At 40.4% G+C, this 20,349-nt stretch overlaps 2 protein-coding genes across 3 annotated transcripts in view; one reads left to right on the top strand and one right to left on the bottom strand.

The window, feature by feature from the left end:
• The window catches only part of tm9sf5 (transmembrane 9 superfamily protein member 5), a 20,617-nt gene extending 10,485 nt beyond the window's left edge, over nt 1–10,132 (top strand). Inside the window, exons 10-18 of one of the 2 annotated variants that reach the window (XM_078260367.1) lie at nt 1,958–2,008; nt 2,473–2,605; nt 3,277–3,396; nt 4,521–4,578; nt 4,737–4,896; nt 4,976–5,127; nt 5,214–5,325; nt 5,616–5,787; nt 9,848–10,132. In XM_078260367.1, coding sequence (XP_078116493.1) covers nt 1,958–2,008; nt 2,473–2,605; nt 3,277–3,396; nt 4,521–4,578; nt 4,737–4,896; nt 4,976–5,127; nt 5,214–5,325; nt 5,616–5,787; nt 9,848–9,915 — 1,026 coding nt within the window. In that variant the 3' untranslated portion in view covers nt 9,916–10,132. The remainder of the gene's footprint in view (nt 1–1,957; nt 2,009–2,472; nt 2,606–3,276; nt 3,397–4,520; nt 4,579–4,736; nt 4,897–4,975; nt 5,128–5,213; nt 5,326–5,615; nt 5,788–9,847) is intronic. The other variant, XM_078260368.1, reaches the window with a different exon arrangement.
• On the bottom strand, nt 9,836–14,621 carry gpr101 (G protein-coupled receptor 101). The gene is made up of 2 exons (XM_078260370.1): nt 13,298–14,621; nt 9,836–9,975 (listed from the first exon to the last, which is right to left on the bottom strand). Exons 1-2 carry the CDS (start codon nt 14,619–14,621, stop codon nt 9,902–9,904), a joined length of 1,398 nt encoding a protein of 465 aa, XP_078116496.1. The 3' UTR covers nt 9,836–9,901.
• Between the last annotated feature and the right edge of the window lie 5,728 nt (nt 14,622–20,349).

A 20,349-nucleotide genomic window follows, 5' to 3' on the forward strand; every position in this document is an offset into this window, starting at 1 on the left:
AGAAATAAACCAATAACTTTTTTTAAGGGTACAATTTGAATATCATTAGTTTTTCTCTTGGTGGTATGACCTCCCTATTGACATCAGGATGGCCGAAAGCCTACGCATCTTCCGCCGAAGGCTAAAAACACATCTCTTCCGACTACACCTCGGATACATACACACACACACACACGCACACAGAGTACTATGCAAACGTCTTAGGCAGGTGTGAAAAAATGCTCTAAACTAAGAATGCTTTCAAAAATATAAATGTATTTTTTTATCAATTTACAAAATGCAAAGTGAGCGAACAAAAGAAAAATCTAAAATCACATCAATATTTGGTGTTACTACCCTTTGCCTTCAAACGAGCATCAATTATTATAGGTACTTGCAACAAGTCAGGGATTTTGTAGGATTGTAGTCAGGTGTATGATCAACCAATTATAGTATATAGGTAGTTATACTGCATCCGCATGGTCTCTCCCAGACAAATATTTCAAAGCAGACTGGTGTTTCAAGATTTGCTGTTCAAGCTCTTTTGAAAAAGCACAAAGAAACGGGCAACGTTGAGGATCGTAGACGCAGTGGTCGGCCAAGGAAACTTAGTGCAGCAGATGAAAAACAGATCAAGCTTATTTCCCATCGAAATCGGAAGATGTCCAACAGTGCCATCAGCTCAGAACTGGCAGAAACCAGTGGGACCCAGGTACACCCATCTACTGTCCGGAGAAGTCTGGCCAGAAGTGGTCTTCATGGAAGAGTTGCAGCCAAAAAGCAATACCTCCGACATAGAAACAAGGCCAAGCGACTCAGCGGTGCACGAAAACATAGGAACTGGGGTGCAGAAAAATGGCAGCAGGTGCTCTGGACTGAGTCAAAATTTGAAATATTTGGCTGTAGCATAAGACAGGTTGTTCGCCGAAGGGCTGTAGAGCGGTACAATAATGAGTTTCTGCAGGCAACAGTGAAGCATGGTGGAGGTTCCTTGCAAGTTTGGGGCTGCATTTCTGCAAATGGAGTTGGAGATTTGGTCAGGATTAATGGTGTCCTCAATGCTGAAAAATCCAGCCAGATACTTATCCATCATGCAATACCATCAGGGAGGCGTATCATTGGCCCCAAATATATTCTGCAGCAGGACAACGACCCCCAAACATACAGCCAAGATCATTAAGAACTATCTTCAGCATAAAGAAGAACAAGAAGTCCTGGGAAGTGATGGCATGGCCCCCACAGAGCCCTGATCTCAGCATCATCGAGTCTGTCTGGGATAACAAGGAAGAGACAGAAGGATTTGAGGAAGCCTACATCCACAGAAGATCTGTGGTTAGTTCTCCAAGATGTTTGGAACAACCTACCTGCCGAGTTCCTTCAAAAACTTTGTGCAAGTGTACCTAGAAAAAATTTATGCTGTCTTGAAGGCAAAGGGTGGTCAAACCACATATTGATTTGATTTAGATTTCTTCTGTTCATTCACTGCATTTTGTTAATTGATGAAAATAAACTAACACTTCCATTTTTGAAAGCATTCTTAGTTTACAGCATTTTTTTTCATACCTGCCTAAAACTCAGGGTTTAAAGCACTTAGTTGTAAGTCGCTTTGGATAAAAGCGTCAGCTAAATGAACTATTCAAAGTAGATGGTACCATTTCAGTGAAACCTCATATATTCAAGCTTACAGCTTTGAAGAACCGCCTTGTTTTTAGCCAGATGGCCATACATTATTGAGGCTATGTTGTTGGGCTTTAAAAGGTCACTCTTAACCCACAGTGCATAATGATATTAGACTTCAGCTGAAACGTTTTACTCACAAAAATCCGAGGTAAAGGTTTTCACCTGGCATTAAGTGCGGTTTACTGTTCATCTTTATCACAGTTATGTGGGTTATGCTTTAATTCTGCAATGTGAAATACCACCCAGCACACTGGGTGCACAGTATCCAGAATTATAAATATTTTGTTACATTTCACAGGCAGACTTGATAAAGCTTCCATCGACCAAGGAAAAAACCTCTATACCCTACGTAAGCTTATTGATAGCTGTTTTGAAGAGAACCTTTTGTGGTTATTAAATCGGGTGTTTGGGTGTGTGATTGTAGCAAACTAGCACATTAGGACATGATGTAAAATGTGGTGTGAAAATATATATATATATATATATATATATATATATATATATATATATATATATATATATATATATATATATATATATATATATATATAAAATATAAAATTTTGTAAACCGATCGCATAGGCATACAGCTGCAGAACTATACTGTAAATAAGGCATGAGGAGTTTTTCACACTGCATTTTACAGCTTTTGGTAAACCGAGTTTTCTCTGTCTTCACCTTATTTTTCTTTGGTAAAAGGTGAGGTAGTGTTCACTGCTTGGTGGTGGGTTAATCTTTAACTTATCATTTGCAAATGTTAAGTGCTTCCTTGATTGTGACTGTTGCTGTATTGCTTTCTGCCTCCCTTCCAAGGAGGACGCACAGGAGGAGTCGGGGTGGAAGCAGGTGCACGGGGACGTTTTCCGCCCCCCCAGGAAAGGCATGTTGCTGTCTGTGTTTCTTGGACAGGGCACCCAGATCTTCATCATGACCTTCATTACTCTCTGTAAGGACTATCTGTACATTGGGCTGTAACATGCAATATTGGCAATGGTTACACGCACTGAATTAGTTTTCTTTTTTTAACGTCTATCATTAGTTTCCCTCTTTCTTTTCTGTTCACCACATTAAGTACCTCAAGTGACACCAGTGTCACACACTTTTTTTTTTTTTTGCACACACACACTTAACAGCAATTTACAAATTGTTGCAGTCAGTATTACACTTTAAGGCCGCCTTGTTGTTGTATTCAGTCAGTTTAGTTAAAATAAATAGTGCATGGGAAAACTGAAGACATTATTTGGAACTTCAAGGCAACCAGCTGAGTTTTAACTTGCATTATCTCCCAAAACATACCTTGTTTAATTCCCTTAGAGTTTTATTTTGCCATCATGGTAACGGACATCCCTAGAGCGAGAGAAATAGTAGAACAATTCAGGTCAAAATACTTCTACAAGGTTCAAAGACCGTCTGTTGAAACCTCTGAAATATATGCAACTACATTATCAACCAAGAAGACGCATTTAAAGGCATATACATTGTCAAGCCACTTTTAGGTTTTACAGTCGGAGTAGGAATAGCATTGTCCTGAGTTTTTGTATTAATTTTTCAGTCTTTAATTTGCAGTGGTGCTGCTATGTCTGAATGAGTGCACTGATGACACTGTTTCCTCTGTAGTCCTGGCCTGTCTGGGTTTCCTGTCACCGGCCAACAGAGGGGCTCTCATGACATGTGCTGTGGTCCTCTGGGTTCTGCTGGGCACGCCTGCTGGCTATGTGTCTGCACGCCTTTACAAAAGTAAGAGTACAGGGAAAAGTTTGCAGCAAAATTTCAATACAATCTTTTTGTTTTTTGCAGTCAGTAGGGCTGCAGGATTATGGCCAAAAATGGTAATCACGATTATTTTGATCAATATTTATCAAGATTAATTATTACGATTATTTGTTGATTTTAACCAAAACAAATATTATTGTCATATTGGCTAATTATAACTGCTTTCACATCCACACTGTGCTACATTCCTCCTTTGTTAAAGGATACTATGAGAGAGTATGCCATTTCAGCTGCTGTGCAACCGCTTTCCAAACATGCGCGTTTGCCGTGAAAAGATACAGGCAATGCAATTTTCTGTTCACATTAACGGCGCATGTTAAAATCCGGTGCCAATAGGGCACCGGTGCCCGGTATCTACCGGACGAAATAGCAACGCGGATTACGGTGCCACTTAAATGTCTGCGTTGCGCTCTGATGCTCCAAAACAGACGTTAGAGGCACCAGAAACATCGCTGCATGTCACGCTAGTAAACACTAATAACACGTTACACAGCAGGTAACGTTAGCCTACCATTAGCTACAGTAGTAACTGGATTAAACACGGCTAAAATGCTGACAGCTAAACGGTGTAGTGTGACTGTATTTCACTGTAGAGGATTCCAACAGCGGGATGTACAACAGTCTGCTGCTAAAGCTATGAGCTAAAAGACTCAAACTAGCACTGGTCACTGCTGTTGTCTGAAAAACAACACAGACGAGATAAAATGTTGCGTTTACTGGTAAACTGGTAAACCTTGTGTCGATTTATGACCGACTGCTACCTGTTGTGGAATTTTCCTCACGTTACTCTGTCCTCTGTGACTGTCAACATCTAAACTAAGCTACGCGGTGCAGGGAACAACTCTGATTGGCTCATGGAGGCACGTGATCAGAGAGTGGTTTACGGAGCTTTGGGGGGAAAAAAAACTTTGATACAGAGCGTTCTATGAACGGAATGAAGCATTTTAAATATCGCTCGATCACGTGAATTTGATCGTGGGAAGCCAAAATCGTGATCGTGATTAAAATTTGATTAATTGTGCAGCCCTAGCAGTCAGTGTGATCTTTCTCATCATGATATCCTCATCCATCTCTATTTCTGCTCTCAGCTTTTGGAGGTGAAAAGTGGAAGACAAACGTCTTGCTGACAGCACTCTTGTGCCCAGGGTAAGTTCACTTGCTAAGCAGATTTTTGTTCATTTGTCTCATTTTTGCACTCCATTTCTCCCCCGGATTGCTAGTATATGCTCCTCCTTTTGTCTTGCACACTCTCACAAGTATTGTCTTTCACTGTCATTATCTGTCATCCACCTTTCTTCCCCTAGTATTGTGTTTGCAGACTTCTTCCTGATGAACCTGATCCTTTGGGTGGAAGGTTCCTCAGCAGCAATCCCCTTTGGCACTCTGGTGGCCATTTTGGCTCTGTGGTTTGGAATCTCTGTGCCCCTCACCTTCGTTGGTGCCTACTTTGGATTCAAAAAACCTGTGAGTTGGGCCTCCTAGTTTATCAAACTTTGTGTGAGTGAGTGAGTGATCATTTTTCTCTCGTTCTGCTCCTGTACAGGCAATTGAGCAACCAGTGCGAACAAACCAAATCCCCCGTCAGATTCCTGAGCAGTCATTCTTTACAAAGCCTATTCCTGGTATAGTGATGGGTGGTATCCTGCCCTTCGGCTGCATCTTTATCCAACTTTTCTTCATTCTCAATAGCATTTGGTAAGAAGAGAGGAATGCTGTCTTTTCTGAACAGCTTGCACTCTTAACAGAAAGGAGGAGTCACACGTTGCCTCTTATTTGTTTAGGTCTCATCAGATGTACTACATGTTCGGCTTCCTGTTCCTGGTTTTCATTATTCTACTCATCACATGCTCTGAGGCCACAGTTCTGCTCTGCTACTTCCACCTATGTGCTGAGGTACCTGAATGTTCCGAGAAATTTGTCTCATTTACCAACTGGCGTCTGAAAGAAATTGAATTACTTCAACTTAAAAATAAATTCCGGTTAGGAGCACATACTATATATAGACATATCATAGTCCTACTAATAAAGGAAAAATAAAAATGCAAATATCTTAAAGTGCCTGCCTTTAAATATATTAGTTATTTAGTTGCACAGCCCTGACTACGTGTCATGCTAATAGTGTATTTGTATAGAGTAAATTCAGTTGACATATCCTAACATGTCATCTTTTGTAATGTTTCCAGGACTACCACTGGTGGTGGCGTTCCTTCCTGACCAGCGGCTTCACAGCAGTCTATCTGTTTGTCTACGCTGTGCATTACTTCTTCTCAAAGCTACAAATAATTGGAGCTGCCAGCACCATCCTCTACTTTGGATACACTATGATTATGGTCCTCATCTTTTTTCTCTTCACAGGTGAGGCTTTGAGTTAACTGACATGTGAGCTCTTTAAGCAGCCACAACCATTTCCTGCTTGTCTTGACGCATTGCAATGATAACTAGAGAGCATATAGTAATCTGTTTCTTTTATTGAAGAGCTCAGATCATCTTTATACATCTAAAAAAATATTTTCACATCCTAATTGTTTTTATGACTAGAGGGTAAGCTCCAATAGTTTATTGCATGACCGACAGAAAGCTGTGTGAAGTTTGTAGGTGTGAATGTCATTGTTTGCTCAGTGGTTCAACTGTATTGTGTAGATTCAGGACCTTCATCCTGTTCCAATGACATAATGCACCAGGAAGTAGTGTAAATTCTCTTCCACCCTCTTTTTATTTAGTTAAAGCCAGTCCTTGGCCTTTTCATTTCTATAATAGCATGTACAGAGATACTGCGTCAAATGAAGTTAAGAACACTTATTTGGATTGTCATTTTTATGCCTCGGTGCCAGCAATATCTCAGGAACGCCTGTATGGAATTTCTTCAAATTTGGCACAAACGTCTACTTGGACTCAAGGATGAACGGATTAGATTTTGGTGGTCAAAGTCACCGACCTCGCATAACACATTGTTGGCCTAAACGTAAGAATTCATAGCTAATTCTAACAAAATTTCACACAAATGTCTGGATTTCGATGCCGAAAAAGGTACCGTTTTTCAGTAGCCTACTTTCTCTTTGTGATAACAAAAAAATGGATTTCAGTTGTAAAAAGTCTAAACTTATTTATCCTATTTACATTTTATTTATTTTAGGACATTTTACACACCCCACACAATAAAACCCCTCCCTACCTCTTGCCCATCCCTACAACCTCTAGATCAGTGTTTTTTTCCTTGGTGCCCCCCCCCTACTTATGTCTAAGAAAAGCTGAGCGCCCCCCGGAAACCGAACTTGAGGTAACTCTCGAGATGGAGCCTTACTTTCTTTTTTGATACGGAGGAGTTATCAGCACTTTTACGATTCTCCGCCATGTTTCATTCATAAAATAGTGATGCCGTGGCGGCAGGAACAACGAGGATGATAGCAGCTAGCAGCTGACCTGATGACAGCCAGGGTCCCAGGTTAAGAGGTCCCGGGGGTTTGGCCTACTAAGTAGCCTGCCTACAATTTTAAGCGAGAACAAAATTACATAGTTTTTATACAGACTTTTGTATACATTATATATTCTAGTGTATTATCATAATTTAACGTGCAAATAACAACATTTTCTGAGGGGTCCCCGGACCCCAGGTTGGGAACCACTGCTCTAGATGGTCAGTCTGTCACCAGGGCATAGAGAACGCCTTTGTTTCAGAGGAAGTGTAACCACACAGCGACTGCTTTTGGCTCGCCATTATATTGCAGCGAACGTTGTCTGCGTGGAGTTTTGAAAAGTGTACATGTGACCTTTTATCGGCATTGCGCTGACTCACTGTGACTTGAACAAGCTGCAGAGGCGACGTAGTCTCGCTGCGTTTCCACCCCAGCTCTGCCACACCATGGGTCAGTTTCAGAAAGCAGGTTTAGTGAAAACTGAGTTTGTTAACCCTGAGATGAGGGAGACTCTGGGTTTTCTGTTTCAGAAAGAGAGGTAACTTCACCTCAGTCAGTTACTATGGTAACTGAGTCTGTGAACCTAACCTGGTCGGGAGCAGGTTTTCTTCAAGAAACCTCGAGTTTCTCTCAGTCTCCTCCCTCTGACACCAGCCCAGCCTGCTGACACAGCCCTCTTTTCATTTCCTCATTCATTCAGTCAGTCTGTATCAGGCGCATTTTAGCGCAATTTGTTATCTGCTTGAATACAAAAAACAGTGTTGGTTTATTATCCATGTTAGGCAGACTATAAAAGTTTTTTTTTTTTTTTTTCCACAAAACATGGCATTTCCTTTTGTCGACGATCCCGTTGATGAAGAAGCTGTATTACTTTGCAGGGTGTTAAATCATGTCGGGAGATCATATTGAGGCTCTGACGCGTTTTAATTTCCAGATAACTTCCTATTTGAGCGGTATATCGTTTTTCTTCCCAGTCTATCAGTTATGTAGCCTACATAACCTTATCTGTCCTCATATCACTAACGTCACCCATTGTGGACATGCTCTACATCCCAGCAGATTATTTGTGTCACGTTACATTTTTTTGCAAACGGCAGTTTTCTTAACAACATTGGTTATGCGGAGAATATTGGTAAAGCCACTGTAGCAAAGCGCCGTCGGAAGAGTGACTCGTTTTTAAGTTAACTACAAAAAGTTAAGTTTTTGTAGTGTTCCCTGGACACAAACCAGTAAGAGCCATTACAAAGGAGTTCCAGAGGATTGCAGGTGAATGATGTAAACCCTTTGAAATAAGATTATGAATTATAATTCTGTTAATGATGGTGCTGCAGCCTCAGAATGGGATTATTAGGCCTAGTATTGCACCTAAATGAAATAGATTATAGGTTCAATACCATTTCACCAGTAATATTAGGCTATACTTATGATTAAATGTGATACACTATATTGGAATATACACATTTACTCTAGCAGCAATTTTCTCCCACGCAAATTCTCTCTCTTTTGCAGCAGCCGCTGTGTTGTGTTTAACGAAATGCATGTTCAAACTCGCTGTTTGTGCGCATGAGTATTTCCGCCGACCCGTTTGTTTGTGGTTGTTACCATGGTGAATCGTAGCATCATGGCTCCATTCATGCTGCCTTTTACTTGTGGTGGTGCACGTGAACCTACTCTATTGAACCAACTCATATCAGCTGTTCTGAAACCAAAAACTCAGTTTCCCATCTCAGGGTAAATCAACTCACAGGGTTAGACTCAGTTTGTGCACTCCCACATCCAAAAATTCTTCTGTGCAGGTGCGTTGGAAAAATAACATCAATTTAGCACAAAAAAATAAATCTCGCACTCTGCTCTTGCTATAGCTTCACCGTTTATTTACCATCATATACAAAGTTTGGTCTTTCCGGACATTCATCAAGAGTACTTCAAACAACAAACACAACCAGGCTTAAATACATTTTGCCCCTCCAATTCTGTTCTTGCACTTAAAATCCAGCTGTGTGACTAAGGTTGTGCAGATTTATGCACCACACACATTATCACAAAGCTAGGATGAACAGAACATTGTTGTTGCTTTTGTCTCTACATAAAAAGAGACAGGTTGACATGGTAACAGCACTCTCCAGCCCGGTCCAGCTCTTGTGCACACCCACTCAGATGAGATTAGGGGTGTGTGTGTGCGGAAAAAGGATAATATATAGGACTAGATAACAGCCTAGTCTTTATGTCACCCAGAAGTATACTGCTCACCATGATGTAAGATGACATTTTGTCTGGTGTTATACTGTCATTAGGCCAGATAAAAAGTTAGCCTGTAGCCCTGCTTGACACTATCTTAAGACAGAGCTGTAAGTAGCAAGGGGACGAGATGTCAGAAGATTATCACTAAGAAATAATCCTGGATTCAAGGGAAAGACGACGACGATGATGATGAGTTTCCCTCCTTGCTCCCAGCTCCCGATCTAAATAATCCTAATGTCTCTCATTCCCCATCTTTTAAGTTTTAATTATTTTATTTTATTTTTTTCACCTCGTCCCAACTTTGATCACAATTTAATTCTGGATTGGGCTGCGTGGCCCCTGTTGAGCAGGCAGATAGGACTTTTATACCCACTTGAATTGATCCAGGATTTTGACCAATCTGGCTTCTCAACATTGGGGGAGTATATGCTCTCTCCCTGACAAAATGAAGTGCTGGTGTTTTTGTTGTCTTGTGGAGATTGCAGTCCCAACTGTCAAGTTATTTTTCAAGCTTTAGTGGATACAATTTGGTTTTGCTGCGACAGCAAGCTGGCGGTACGATTTGAAACTTTGGGTTTTTTGTGTGCTTGTGAAGTACATTAATTGCAGGACCTTGTGGCCTTTCATTAATGTTGTGCTTTACTCATTTTTGTTCCAATCAGATTTTCAAAGGCAGCTAGTCCCTCATGGTTGTTTTTTTGGTTTGTGTGTCTTTTGTAATATTTATCAAATAATTCCTCCAACCTATCTTTTCTTCTCAGGTACAATTGGCTTCTTCGCCTGTTTCTGGTTTGTAAATAAGATCTACAGTGTAGTCAAGGTGGACTAGAGGACTGAGGGATAGACTGACTCCTTCCTGTTGCTGTACTGTCCTCCTCGGTGCTGGCTGGGTGATAAAGTGGTCTAAATGGCCCTGAACTGAAACCATCACTTATCGTAGAAAAGACCCGAAGAGCAGAGCCCGTCCTCTTTTGTGCATTAAACCTATGTTGCTATTGTTTTCTTTTTTTTCTCTCTCTCTCTCTCTCTATCTATATATATATATATATATATATATATATATATATATATATATATATATATATATATATATATATATATATATATATATATATATAAAAAAAAAAAATTTGTCTTCACTGTTGACCAGTAATATTTTGAGTGGCACTTTGAAAATCAGTGTGGGTTCCAATGATCTATCTAGCTGTCATAGTGAGCAGTCTGTTTTGGTGGGTTTAACAAGAAAAGCTAAAATGTTTTTATTTTAATTTTCTAAAGAAAATAAAATATTCTGTTTTTCTATTCCCTCATGGCTAAATGTTTTGTTTTTAATTACCTGTATTGTAATGATGAAAAAAATGTGTACATATACTGTATAGAGAGTCAGCAAGATAATGCTCCTTAAAGATTGTCACATTATTGAATCATCTGTAGAAATTTCTTTTTTTTTTTTGTGTAAGGTGAAGATGGGGCTATACATCCTTAAATATCAGCCTGTATTGTAGGTCAGAAATTATATAAAACATGACATTGCTATGATACATGTCCATTCTCTTGTTTTTGATGGCTACATTTAAGTTTGCATAGAAACAAAGGGTACACTTGGTTAAGAAGCACATCTGTATCTAACTGAATATGCTACAGCAACAGTATGTTGCACATGAAGGATCCTAACGCAGTCCATGAATTTACTGATTAAGTACATATGCACCGTTGAGAGGCACCCTTATAGATTATTAAGCAGTTTGCTGAACTGTAACTACATGAAACACTGCTGCCTTTTGCTTCGAGCAGTGTGGAGTCATCACCCAAGGTGATAACATTTTTACAAATAAATGCAATTAATTCAAAATGAAGGCCACGTTTTTTTCTTTGAGCCACTAAAATCCATACATGAACATTTTGCACAGGATTAACCATGGTCATTACTTTTTATGTCAGGACTTAAGGCTATGGGATTCGTGTGTTCAGCATGTTGTCTATAATAGTCTTGTGTGTCGACAACTACATGAAGTTGTATAAGCATTTCCAGCTGAATGTTCAAGAATTTCTTACATCTTTCACTTCTTTTTTTGGTCTGACTTAAAAATGTAGAACTTTACCACAAATGCACGAAAACCTCTAATTGAGAATGTCCGGCTTTTGTTTAAATCTAATTTCATTTCTGGCAAGTATTTTAAAAGTGCTATACACATTAAAAAAAAAACTCCATCTAATTCATACATTTAATTAGTCTCACTTTGATTTCTGGAATTCCTTCACTCATGCCTCACTCACTTGTTCTACAGAATGTTGCTTTGCGTCCAACGCAAAGACTTGTCTACACATACGTACTGTAAGTTAGTGTTTTAAAGATCCTACTCATTTCATGAGTGAAAAAGGGTTAGGGGTAGGGTTTCATATAAAAAAGGGATGTGTCAAATTGAATATAAAACTTTACATATATTACAATTAGTTCACCTTTATTCAACAACAGACAACTTTTGATGTTGGATAATGAAACCAGAAATAATACAAAAGCACAATAAAGATCACAAAAATATGTGTATATATGTTTTAAAGCACTTAAAAACAACATTTTCTCTTATTTGATGATACACTTTATTACATACTGTACTTTACCCATTTTGTCTTTTACAGAGCAACACTGACAAACTTATTATACAAGTTTGATTGTCATTTATAATACTGTAGTATGGATTTCTACATTGACCTTTTCAATAAACCAAGGCTCAAATCCACACCAGTCCAGTAAGGTCCCATAAATTGTGAATTGTTTCCAAGAAAACTATCACAGTCTAATAATAACAATAATGATACTAATAACAACACAGTGGGGGCCCCCTGGCTGGTGACGCACCTTTGACATCCTTTGGCAACACATCATCTATCCAATCAACTCAATGGATTGCATTTCTCTTAAATGAGTCATTGCAAGCATATAACACTTACATAAGTACTCATCATCTTTAATCACACAGGGTTTTCAGGAGGTATCTTTACAAAATCTACATGTATTCAGTGGAATGTAAGAAACTCTTCACGCTGTTATATAAGATCTTGCGGCATGCAGCCTACGTTAAATCACTGGTGCAACGAGTCCACTGAGTCATGTTTTATCATACCCTGCTCTCTGTATTTTTTACAACAAAAATATTTTGCTTCCTCAAAGAAAGGCTGGCATTACAAAGGCAGCAAATACTGAGTCCAGATATACACTGGCACACCCCAGTAAGATGCAAAAATTCCACCTTGGTTATGCTAGAGTTAAAGGAAACAAAGAGGCTAAGACAATGTGGCCATCCCATCAGGGATAGGGATTCACCAACTCTGGTGTGTTCTGTAACTGGCAGGCATACTAAATCACTATTCTACTCATTTGCTCAAAAGGCGCTTTGAGACTAAGAACAGTTACTGCAACAGGGACATAAACACATGATTACTTGCTCTACAAGTTTCAAGAACAGAGATGGGCGTTATTCCACAAGCATACCCTGAGTTCGTTGCAGGCGAAGCTTGCTTGCACTAACACAAGTACTGTAGTAGGACTGTACCCTCAGGCAGGATCACAGAGGATACAACACACATTAAGTTTAAAGGAGATACTGTAGTTGTGCAGATACTGCAGATTAATGCCATATCGAAGACATCTATGGCCCATTATTAAGGCAAAGTGGTCAGAACACCAACCGCTTTGATCCAACGTAACAATTTCTATCTCGACACGCCAAGTCTAGTTAAAAAAAACTAAACAAAAACATTTAAAGACCTGCAGGCAAGGGTTTTTCCTTGGTTTTACTTAATTTGAATCTTTTTAAATGTTATATTTATTAGAATGCCCAGTAAAAGATCCTTATGTTGGTGATTAACTAGGTAATACCACTATCCTTAATGCCAGCAACTTCAGAATGAATGACCCTGTTGTCAAGAAGGCATGTTAGGGGGCAACCTCTAGCTCACCCAGTAAGAGCGCAACGGCCCGGGTTCGAATCCAACCTGCGGCCCTTTGCTGCGTGTCATCCCCCATCTCACTCCCACCTTTCCTGTCTATCCACTGTCACTCTGAAATAAAGGGAAAGAAAGCCCCCAAAAAAAAATCTTTAAAAAAAAAAAAAAAAAGACAAAAGAAAAAAAAGAAGACATGTTATGTGTGAACACACTGTACATGGTCTATATCCGATGAATCCTCAAGGCAGTTTATGTGCTTTGCTTGCTGTGGACTGTGAGCTCCCTCTCAGAGCTGACGCTGGTAGAGGTGGTCTCTTTACGGCTGTCCCTTGACTTCCTCTCAGAAGTGGGAGAGGAGGATGTTGTGCACTCTTCCCAAGTCCGCAGAGGGAAGACTCCAGCAGTCAGGCTGGGCAGGTGAGGGTGTGCACCTAAACGTCCATCTGTAGTTGTGAAGCAGCTCTCCACTGCAGAGCTCTGGCTGGGGCGGCCCTGTTTGCAGAACAGCCCACAGACCAGTGCTAGAAATTCCTTCCTCACACTGCGGTGCATGTAACCATAAATGTACGGGTGGAGGCAGCACTGCAAAAAGAAGAGCACAAGGGCAAGGGAGGACAGCCAGGGCGGTACAGCTGCTCTAGCACTCATAGATATAGTATTTAGTATGCTGTAAGGCCCCATGCTGAGGATATATGAGGCCATAATCACGAAAACTACACGAGCTGCCTTGCAGTGGTAGTGGAAGCGTCTGTGCCTAACTCGAACAGGGTACCCCCTGGCTGAATGGGGGCCATCAGGTGAATTGGCCTGCCGGGGCTGGGGCTGCCTCTGGGGACTGCTAGGTCCCTGGAAGTCCTGTGGGCAGGGCTGGGAGTAGGATTGTGTCTGTATGGGGTGCACAAGTGCGTTTTGCCTCCGAGCTGCTCTGAACACCATCCAGTAACATCCGAGCATGATGAGCACAGGCAGCCAGAAGGAGAAGGTGGACACCACAGCGGAGTAGGACAGGCTAGAGGACCACACCACTGAGCACACGTTGTGATTGCGGTCAAAGTCAATGGCCCCCCAGCCGTAGAGGGGAGGTGTGCTCTGCAGGAAACTGAGCACCCATGTGCAGATGATCAGGTTAGTGCCCAGGTGAGGGGTCATGCGGGTGGGATAGGACAGAGGATGGATGATGGCCAGGTAGCGATCCACAGAGACAACTATAATGGTATTGACCCCAGCAAATGCAAAAAGGTGCATGAGCACCACCAGAGTCTGGCACAGTCGGGCATCCAGGGGCCACACACCTGGCACAGTGGCTGCAATGGCAAAGGGCATGACTAATATGGTCTGGAGTAGGTCTGCCAAGAGGAGGTTGAGGACGAAGCGGTTGGCCACGTGAAGGAGCTGAGGCTTCCTCTGGAACACCAGCAGAACCACCACATTCCCAAACAAGGACACACATACAATGAGAGATATGAGCACCATCTTCATCACGCTGTTAACAGTGGAGGACCAAAACGGATTTTGACTGGAAACACTAGGCTCCCAGGGAACATCAGTGAAATTTGTGCCCATATCGGGCGCCTGAGAGCTTGGCATTGTCTGCATGTGTGGCTTCACATCCAGCAAAGTGTTGACATAAAGTCAGGTTAGTCCCATCTTGATCAGAATGATGTCAGGAGAGAAATCCAGCTCAGGTTTTGTTGTTTGTCTCGGGTGCAACAACAATGAGCTGCTCCTTCTTATTGCAAAATTCAACATGCATGTCTAATTATTCTCACATGTAGCCTATCTCACCTAAACATGCCTCATCATCCATTACATGTGAAAGCAGTCCAGAAGACTCATCCATGTGTAGCCTGTAATACTGGAGATGATCAAGTTGCTGTTCATCGTGATCAATGATTAAACCTTTCACCCACCGAACAGGCCCTATTCTTCTTGCAGCCCACATCTGCAGAGTGAAAAATGGAATTTGCCTGGCGACCATAAATGCCACCGTTCAACCTACAGCATCGGCTGACAATGTCCTGACAGTGGCAAATATCGCGAATTGCTAATCTGTAAATGATGTATAATACCTTGAAATGATCAGTGATGCGACGCTTTGCGCGATGATGTTCACTCTCCTGCGCTCGGTTTTCATCGTTTTGCTCCCATTTCAGCCTCAGCTCCAGTCAATGGCAGCGAGCTTTCACGGCTCAGCTAACATACGCTGCGTGTCTTCACCCAGCGGGGGTCTCTCATCCAGACGAGCATATCTTTCCTTCGCTGGTCCTTTCGGATTTCATGGCAGATCAAACATGTATTATTTTATCAGCTTTGATTCCTCCTCAGCAGTCTTAGGCTACTTACGGTCGGGTCTTGTCTCCGAGGTGTCACAAAAAACCCAAGGACACCTGCGCTGAAATCTCCCCCGCTGGAGCTTGTCACCGACCCCCTCCCATCCCTTTTTTTCCCTTTTGTTGTGAATGTACAAATGCGTTTCTCGATGCTGTCTGACACCTTTTTATACATGGTAACATGATACAACCGTTATCCCCATTTTTATAGTGTTAAATAGGCAATGTCATTTTCTCATTATCTCATATTAAAACATCAACTGAGGGTTGAACATATCTCGATTGTTACATAGGCTGTTATTTGTTCCTTCAAGCATAATGTAACCTAGTCCTGTTTATATGGATCATATCAAAATCAGTTCACAAGAAATGTCTTAGACTTAATCTATGGCTCCCCGCACTAAAAAGCCTGATTTTCCATTTATATCTCAGCCAGTCTCACAGATCTCCTTAGTAACATCAAGCGATTCAATCAGGGGGCTGTTTATGTGATCTTATATGGAAAACACCGCTAAGTGGATGGCTGCCAGGGAGAACAAAATAGGACTATACTGTAGTCAACCACTATTGCAGGCATCTCTGCAGAGCTATAGTACTATAGGTTTGGAATTTAAATGGTAAGTGAGTATCGGAATTTTAGCATCCCTGGTACATCTGTTATGTGGTGAAACATTCTGGTACCTTATGGCACTATTAAGGCAAAATATCAAAACTATAATGAAAACTAGATTTTTTAAAGTATTTTCTATTTGAAAGCATCCTGAAAGACCATAATTCACGTTTGCTCATTTTCATTCTCACCTTAAGGTCCAATTAGTGCTCGTTCTGGAGCTTTTGATCATATCACACTATCTTCATTAGCTGAAAAGCTTAAAATGCTGAGTTCAGTCATGACTTTGGAAACAGCATTTGACAAAACAATCTTGTCCATTTAGTATCTGCTATGGTGCTTTCAGTCACACCACTTCATCATCAACTATTTCCATGCTGATTTCTTCTTTCTTTCTGCATCACCTCAGATCAGCTCTCCCACCTTCAGTTCTCCCGAGGATACATACAGACAGCCAATTAAAACAGAATTACACAAACTTTATTCTTAATTGTCACATACAACTGCAGTACAATGTAGTGAAATTTGATCTCTGCATTTAACCTATCCCAAGCATTAGGAGCAATGGACACATACACACAGCGCCCGGGGAGCAACGTGGGGTTCAGTGTCTTGCCCATGTGGCCAGGATCAAACCTCCAATCTTATGGTTGAGGACCGACCCTCTGCACTCTGAGCCACGTGCCACAATACCTGTTTTAGTTCTGCACTGGTTTACCTGACCTAGTGTTACAAGAACAACCCCAAAGTACCGGAGGATAATTCATATTTTATCTTAAATTCCATATCTGCTGTTATACTTGGCTGCAGCTCTGTCTGATCGATACCATCCTTGCTACATCAATACAACAACCTTTTAAGAAACACTTAGCATAAGGGAAATCTTTTATTTTCCCAAACAAGCAATTATATTGACTGATGTAAAAAGTGAAATGCATGTATTCCATTACTACGACTCCTTTAGGCATCACTATTCAACCTCTGCAAGTATGAGGCTGAAAACTAGACCTTGATTCATTCTGGATTCAACAGAGACTGAATAGATACATAGAACCCAGAGCTGAAATGTATTTACATGTAACTTCTGACATTTGCTATGACTATGTAGGTAGCTCAGTTTTGATAAAATAACCAGAACCTCACTCCTATGAATGCCTGTATAATATAACCTACACATTTGTGTAAGCCACCATGCATTTTTATTGCTGGAAAAATAAAAATTGCTCCATTTCAGCCCTACTAGCAAAAAGACTTCATTAAGATGCACAGAAAACAAAAGCAGTATTACATTGTGCAATCCAATTAGTCTGTAGCTCTGTGGCCTACTAATCAATGCTCGTAATTAGCCATTTTATTTCAAGTCTTTGCTTTCACCGAGCTATCAAAAAGCCCTTTGATGTGACTCACAAACACCCTGTGTTTTAGTTTTGGATTGCAAATGAAATGGTGACTGAAAGGGGTGGGGTGATGTTTCCCTGTTATTTTGTTGAATGTACGGTTTAAAGAGAAATCCACAGGCCTGCTGCCTCATGGAATTATTAGACCACAGTAGTGGTCTCAGGTGTCTTTAGCTCGGTCATGTAGTTTCTCTCCCATTCACTGTCACTCACTGACACCTAAGGGCCAAAAAAAAAAAACACGCACACAAAGGACAGGAAGGACTAGGTCTTCAAAGCTCACAGCTTGTGCATAACCAACTATCTCCCCCTGTCTATCTCTGTGTCTATTTTCGATTTATCTTTCTGTTAATAGGGGCTTAACTGGCATGACTGTAAATGTAAAATAATCTATTAATGTAATGAAGAGAAAGAAACTATAGGCTACATTATAGATCCCTGTTGCATATTCATTAAAACATAAACCTTGCAGCACTATACATATATATATATATATATATATATATATATATATATATATATATATATATATATATATATATATATATATATATAGCCCTGACATATTGCCTTATGAATGTATTATGACTGACATTAAAACAATTGCCTATTTCCTGCTGCCTAAAAATGACCTGCTCATGAGAAAAATATCTAGGTCTTTACCTAGCAGGTGGGAATTTTCTTGACTCAAAGTTGAACCAATCACAAACGTTTCTGCCCTCAGGACAACTTTGAGTCAAGAAAATTCCCACGAGCCTTTACCTAGCTCTTTCTTTCATCACTAATACTGTCTGCTGCTTGGTTGTGGTGAACAGTGAACAATAGTACAGTTTGCCGAAAACAGCTCTCTGTTTCTGCTGGTATCAAGAAAGCAGCAGAAAGACTCATATCAGAAGACCAAATCTTAAGCATGTAAACACTGTCACCCTGATTTTGTCCCAGCACCTTGCCTTAAAAAATGAGGTGTTGGGTGCTAGCTCTGCATCAAATTGGTTCCTATAAGTCACAACCCTTCTGTGATCAATACAGCTGGCCTCATGGTTCAAGAACAAGCTTGAGCAAAACAATTTACACTGTGCATTAGTTAGATAAAAACAAAAAAGCAAACAGTAAATTTGTTCTCAGGTTTTGAAGCTGATTTTTAAAGGGTTGCCTGATAAATGAAAGAAAAAAAGAAATTGCCCATTTTTATGTCAGCATTTGTTCCCCCAAAACACTCCGGTCATTGATTTTCACATTAAGCAGACCTTTACACCAACATTATTTCCAGTAGCTTCTCAGATAGCTTATTGATTGTGGTGGACAGCCAGACACCACAGATGTGTCCTCAATCACCAATAGCAAAATTAAACATGTCCTTACAATAGCTGGCTATCTAATTCTAGTTTGAGTTTCAAGGAGGTTTGAGCATTACTGAGAAGAGAGAGAGAGAGAGAGAGAGGCAGATAGACCCTCTAGCCTCACATTACCGTAATGAGGTGAATTTCTCCTGTGTGCAGATAGGGTACTGCAGTAATTCTGTAAAACATAACAAATGGTCTAAAATGTTTTGAAGCATCTAATGTTAAAGTGCTCATATTATGCTTATTGCCTTTTTCCCTTTCCTTTATTGTGTTATATATCTTTTTTGTGCACGTTAAAGGTTTACAAAGTGAAAAAGCCCAAAGTCCACCCCAAAGGCACTTACCATCTCCAACAGAAAATAACAAACTGCTACATACAGCTCTATTATAGTCTAGCCTTTACTTCCGTGACGAACGTGCGTCACTTTGTAACACGTTATAATGCTCGCCTAGCTGCCAGCGTGGCACTCCCTCATGCTCTGCTTCTGACTGGGTAGTAGTCATTACCTAGCTACTGCGCATGTGCGACTCCCAACAAAGATGGAATTGAAGTGAGACGTCTCATTTGGTAGCTAAAACAGAGAGCTCAACACACAGGGTGAAAAAAGGAGTTGCAGCAATGTGCAGTACAACAAAAATATGGTGTTTTTTGAAAATTAAACCATTTAAACCTATTCTGATCTAACCTCTAAATACAAGTATTAACCTGAAAATGAGCATACTATGAGCACTTTAACTCACCATATGCTAGCTACCTACCTTCCCAGTACCAAATGGCTGAGATAGTTGCTCAGTCAGTGTATGGTAAACACAGCAACTATCTAGCAAGCTAAAGAGCCAAATATTTTTTCTTAGTTGGAGGTGACGGAGACCAAAACAGAGCTAAAAGGTGAGTAAATGTTGAACTTACATTCGTCAAGTGACTAGAAAGGGACTCCACATTAATGCTAACATAGCTTTGTGTCTGCTGCATCAGAAGGTAGGCTGGAAATTGTCTGCTAGCATGTTAGCCATTTTGAAGTTTAACATTTTGTGATTTTTGCCCACTAGGGAGCAGAAGAACTACATACAAGCTGATAATTACACAGCCCTGATATATTGCCAAATAAAAATGTTATGGCTGATATAATTTATGTTAGCAAACAATTGTCTTTTAGCTGCTGCCTAAAATTCACCTATACCAATACTAGCATACTAGCAAGATAAAGACAGATATCTCAGGAGCTGATTGGAACCAAAACAGAGATATAGCTAACGTTAAATGGTGAGTAAATGTTAAACTTACATTTGTCAAGTGGCCAGAAACATGACTCCAAATGACTGATAATGTTGCTCCATGACTGCCAGATATGAAAACATAGGCTATTGTTCGCTAACATTTTACTCATTTTAAAATGTTGTATTATTCAATTTTTGGCCACTTGGAAGATAAATATGGCTAGCAAGCAATTGTCTATTGGCTACTGCCTAAAATGTCCTGCTAGGTCTTACACCTGCTAAATGTTCTTTCTTTCTACACTGTCAGCTTGCTGTTTGTTGATTATCTGTCAGCTTGTTTTAATGTTTTCTACACTCTGCTGGCCAAAACAAGAAGGGTTTTGTTAAAGAAATACTTCACCCTTAAAATGATAATTT

The sequence above is a fragment of the Sander vitreus genome, chromosome 10, assembly GCF_031162955.1.
Source record: "Sander vitreus isolate 19-12246 chromosome 10, sanVit1, whole genome shotgun sequence".
Taxonomy (NCBI): Eukaryota; Metazoa; Chordata; class Actinopteri; order Perciformes; family Percidae; genus Sander; species Sander vitreus.

Coding starts and splice junctions, on each gene's coding strand:
- gpr101 (XM_078260370.1), bottom strand. CDS start 14,621: ATGCCAAGCTCTCAGGCGCCCGATATGGGCACAAATTTCACTGATGTT. Junction 9,976..13,297: donor GGAGCTCACAGTCCACAGCA/AGCAAAGCACAT, acceptor CACTTTATCACC/CAGCCAGCACCGAGGAGGAC.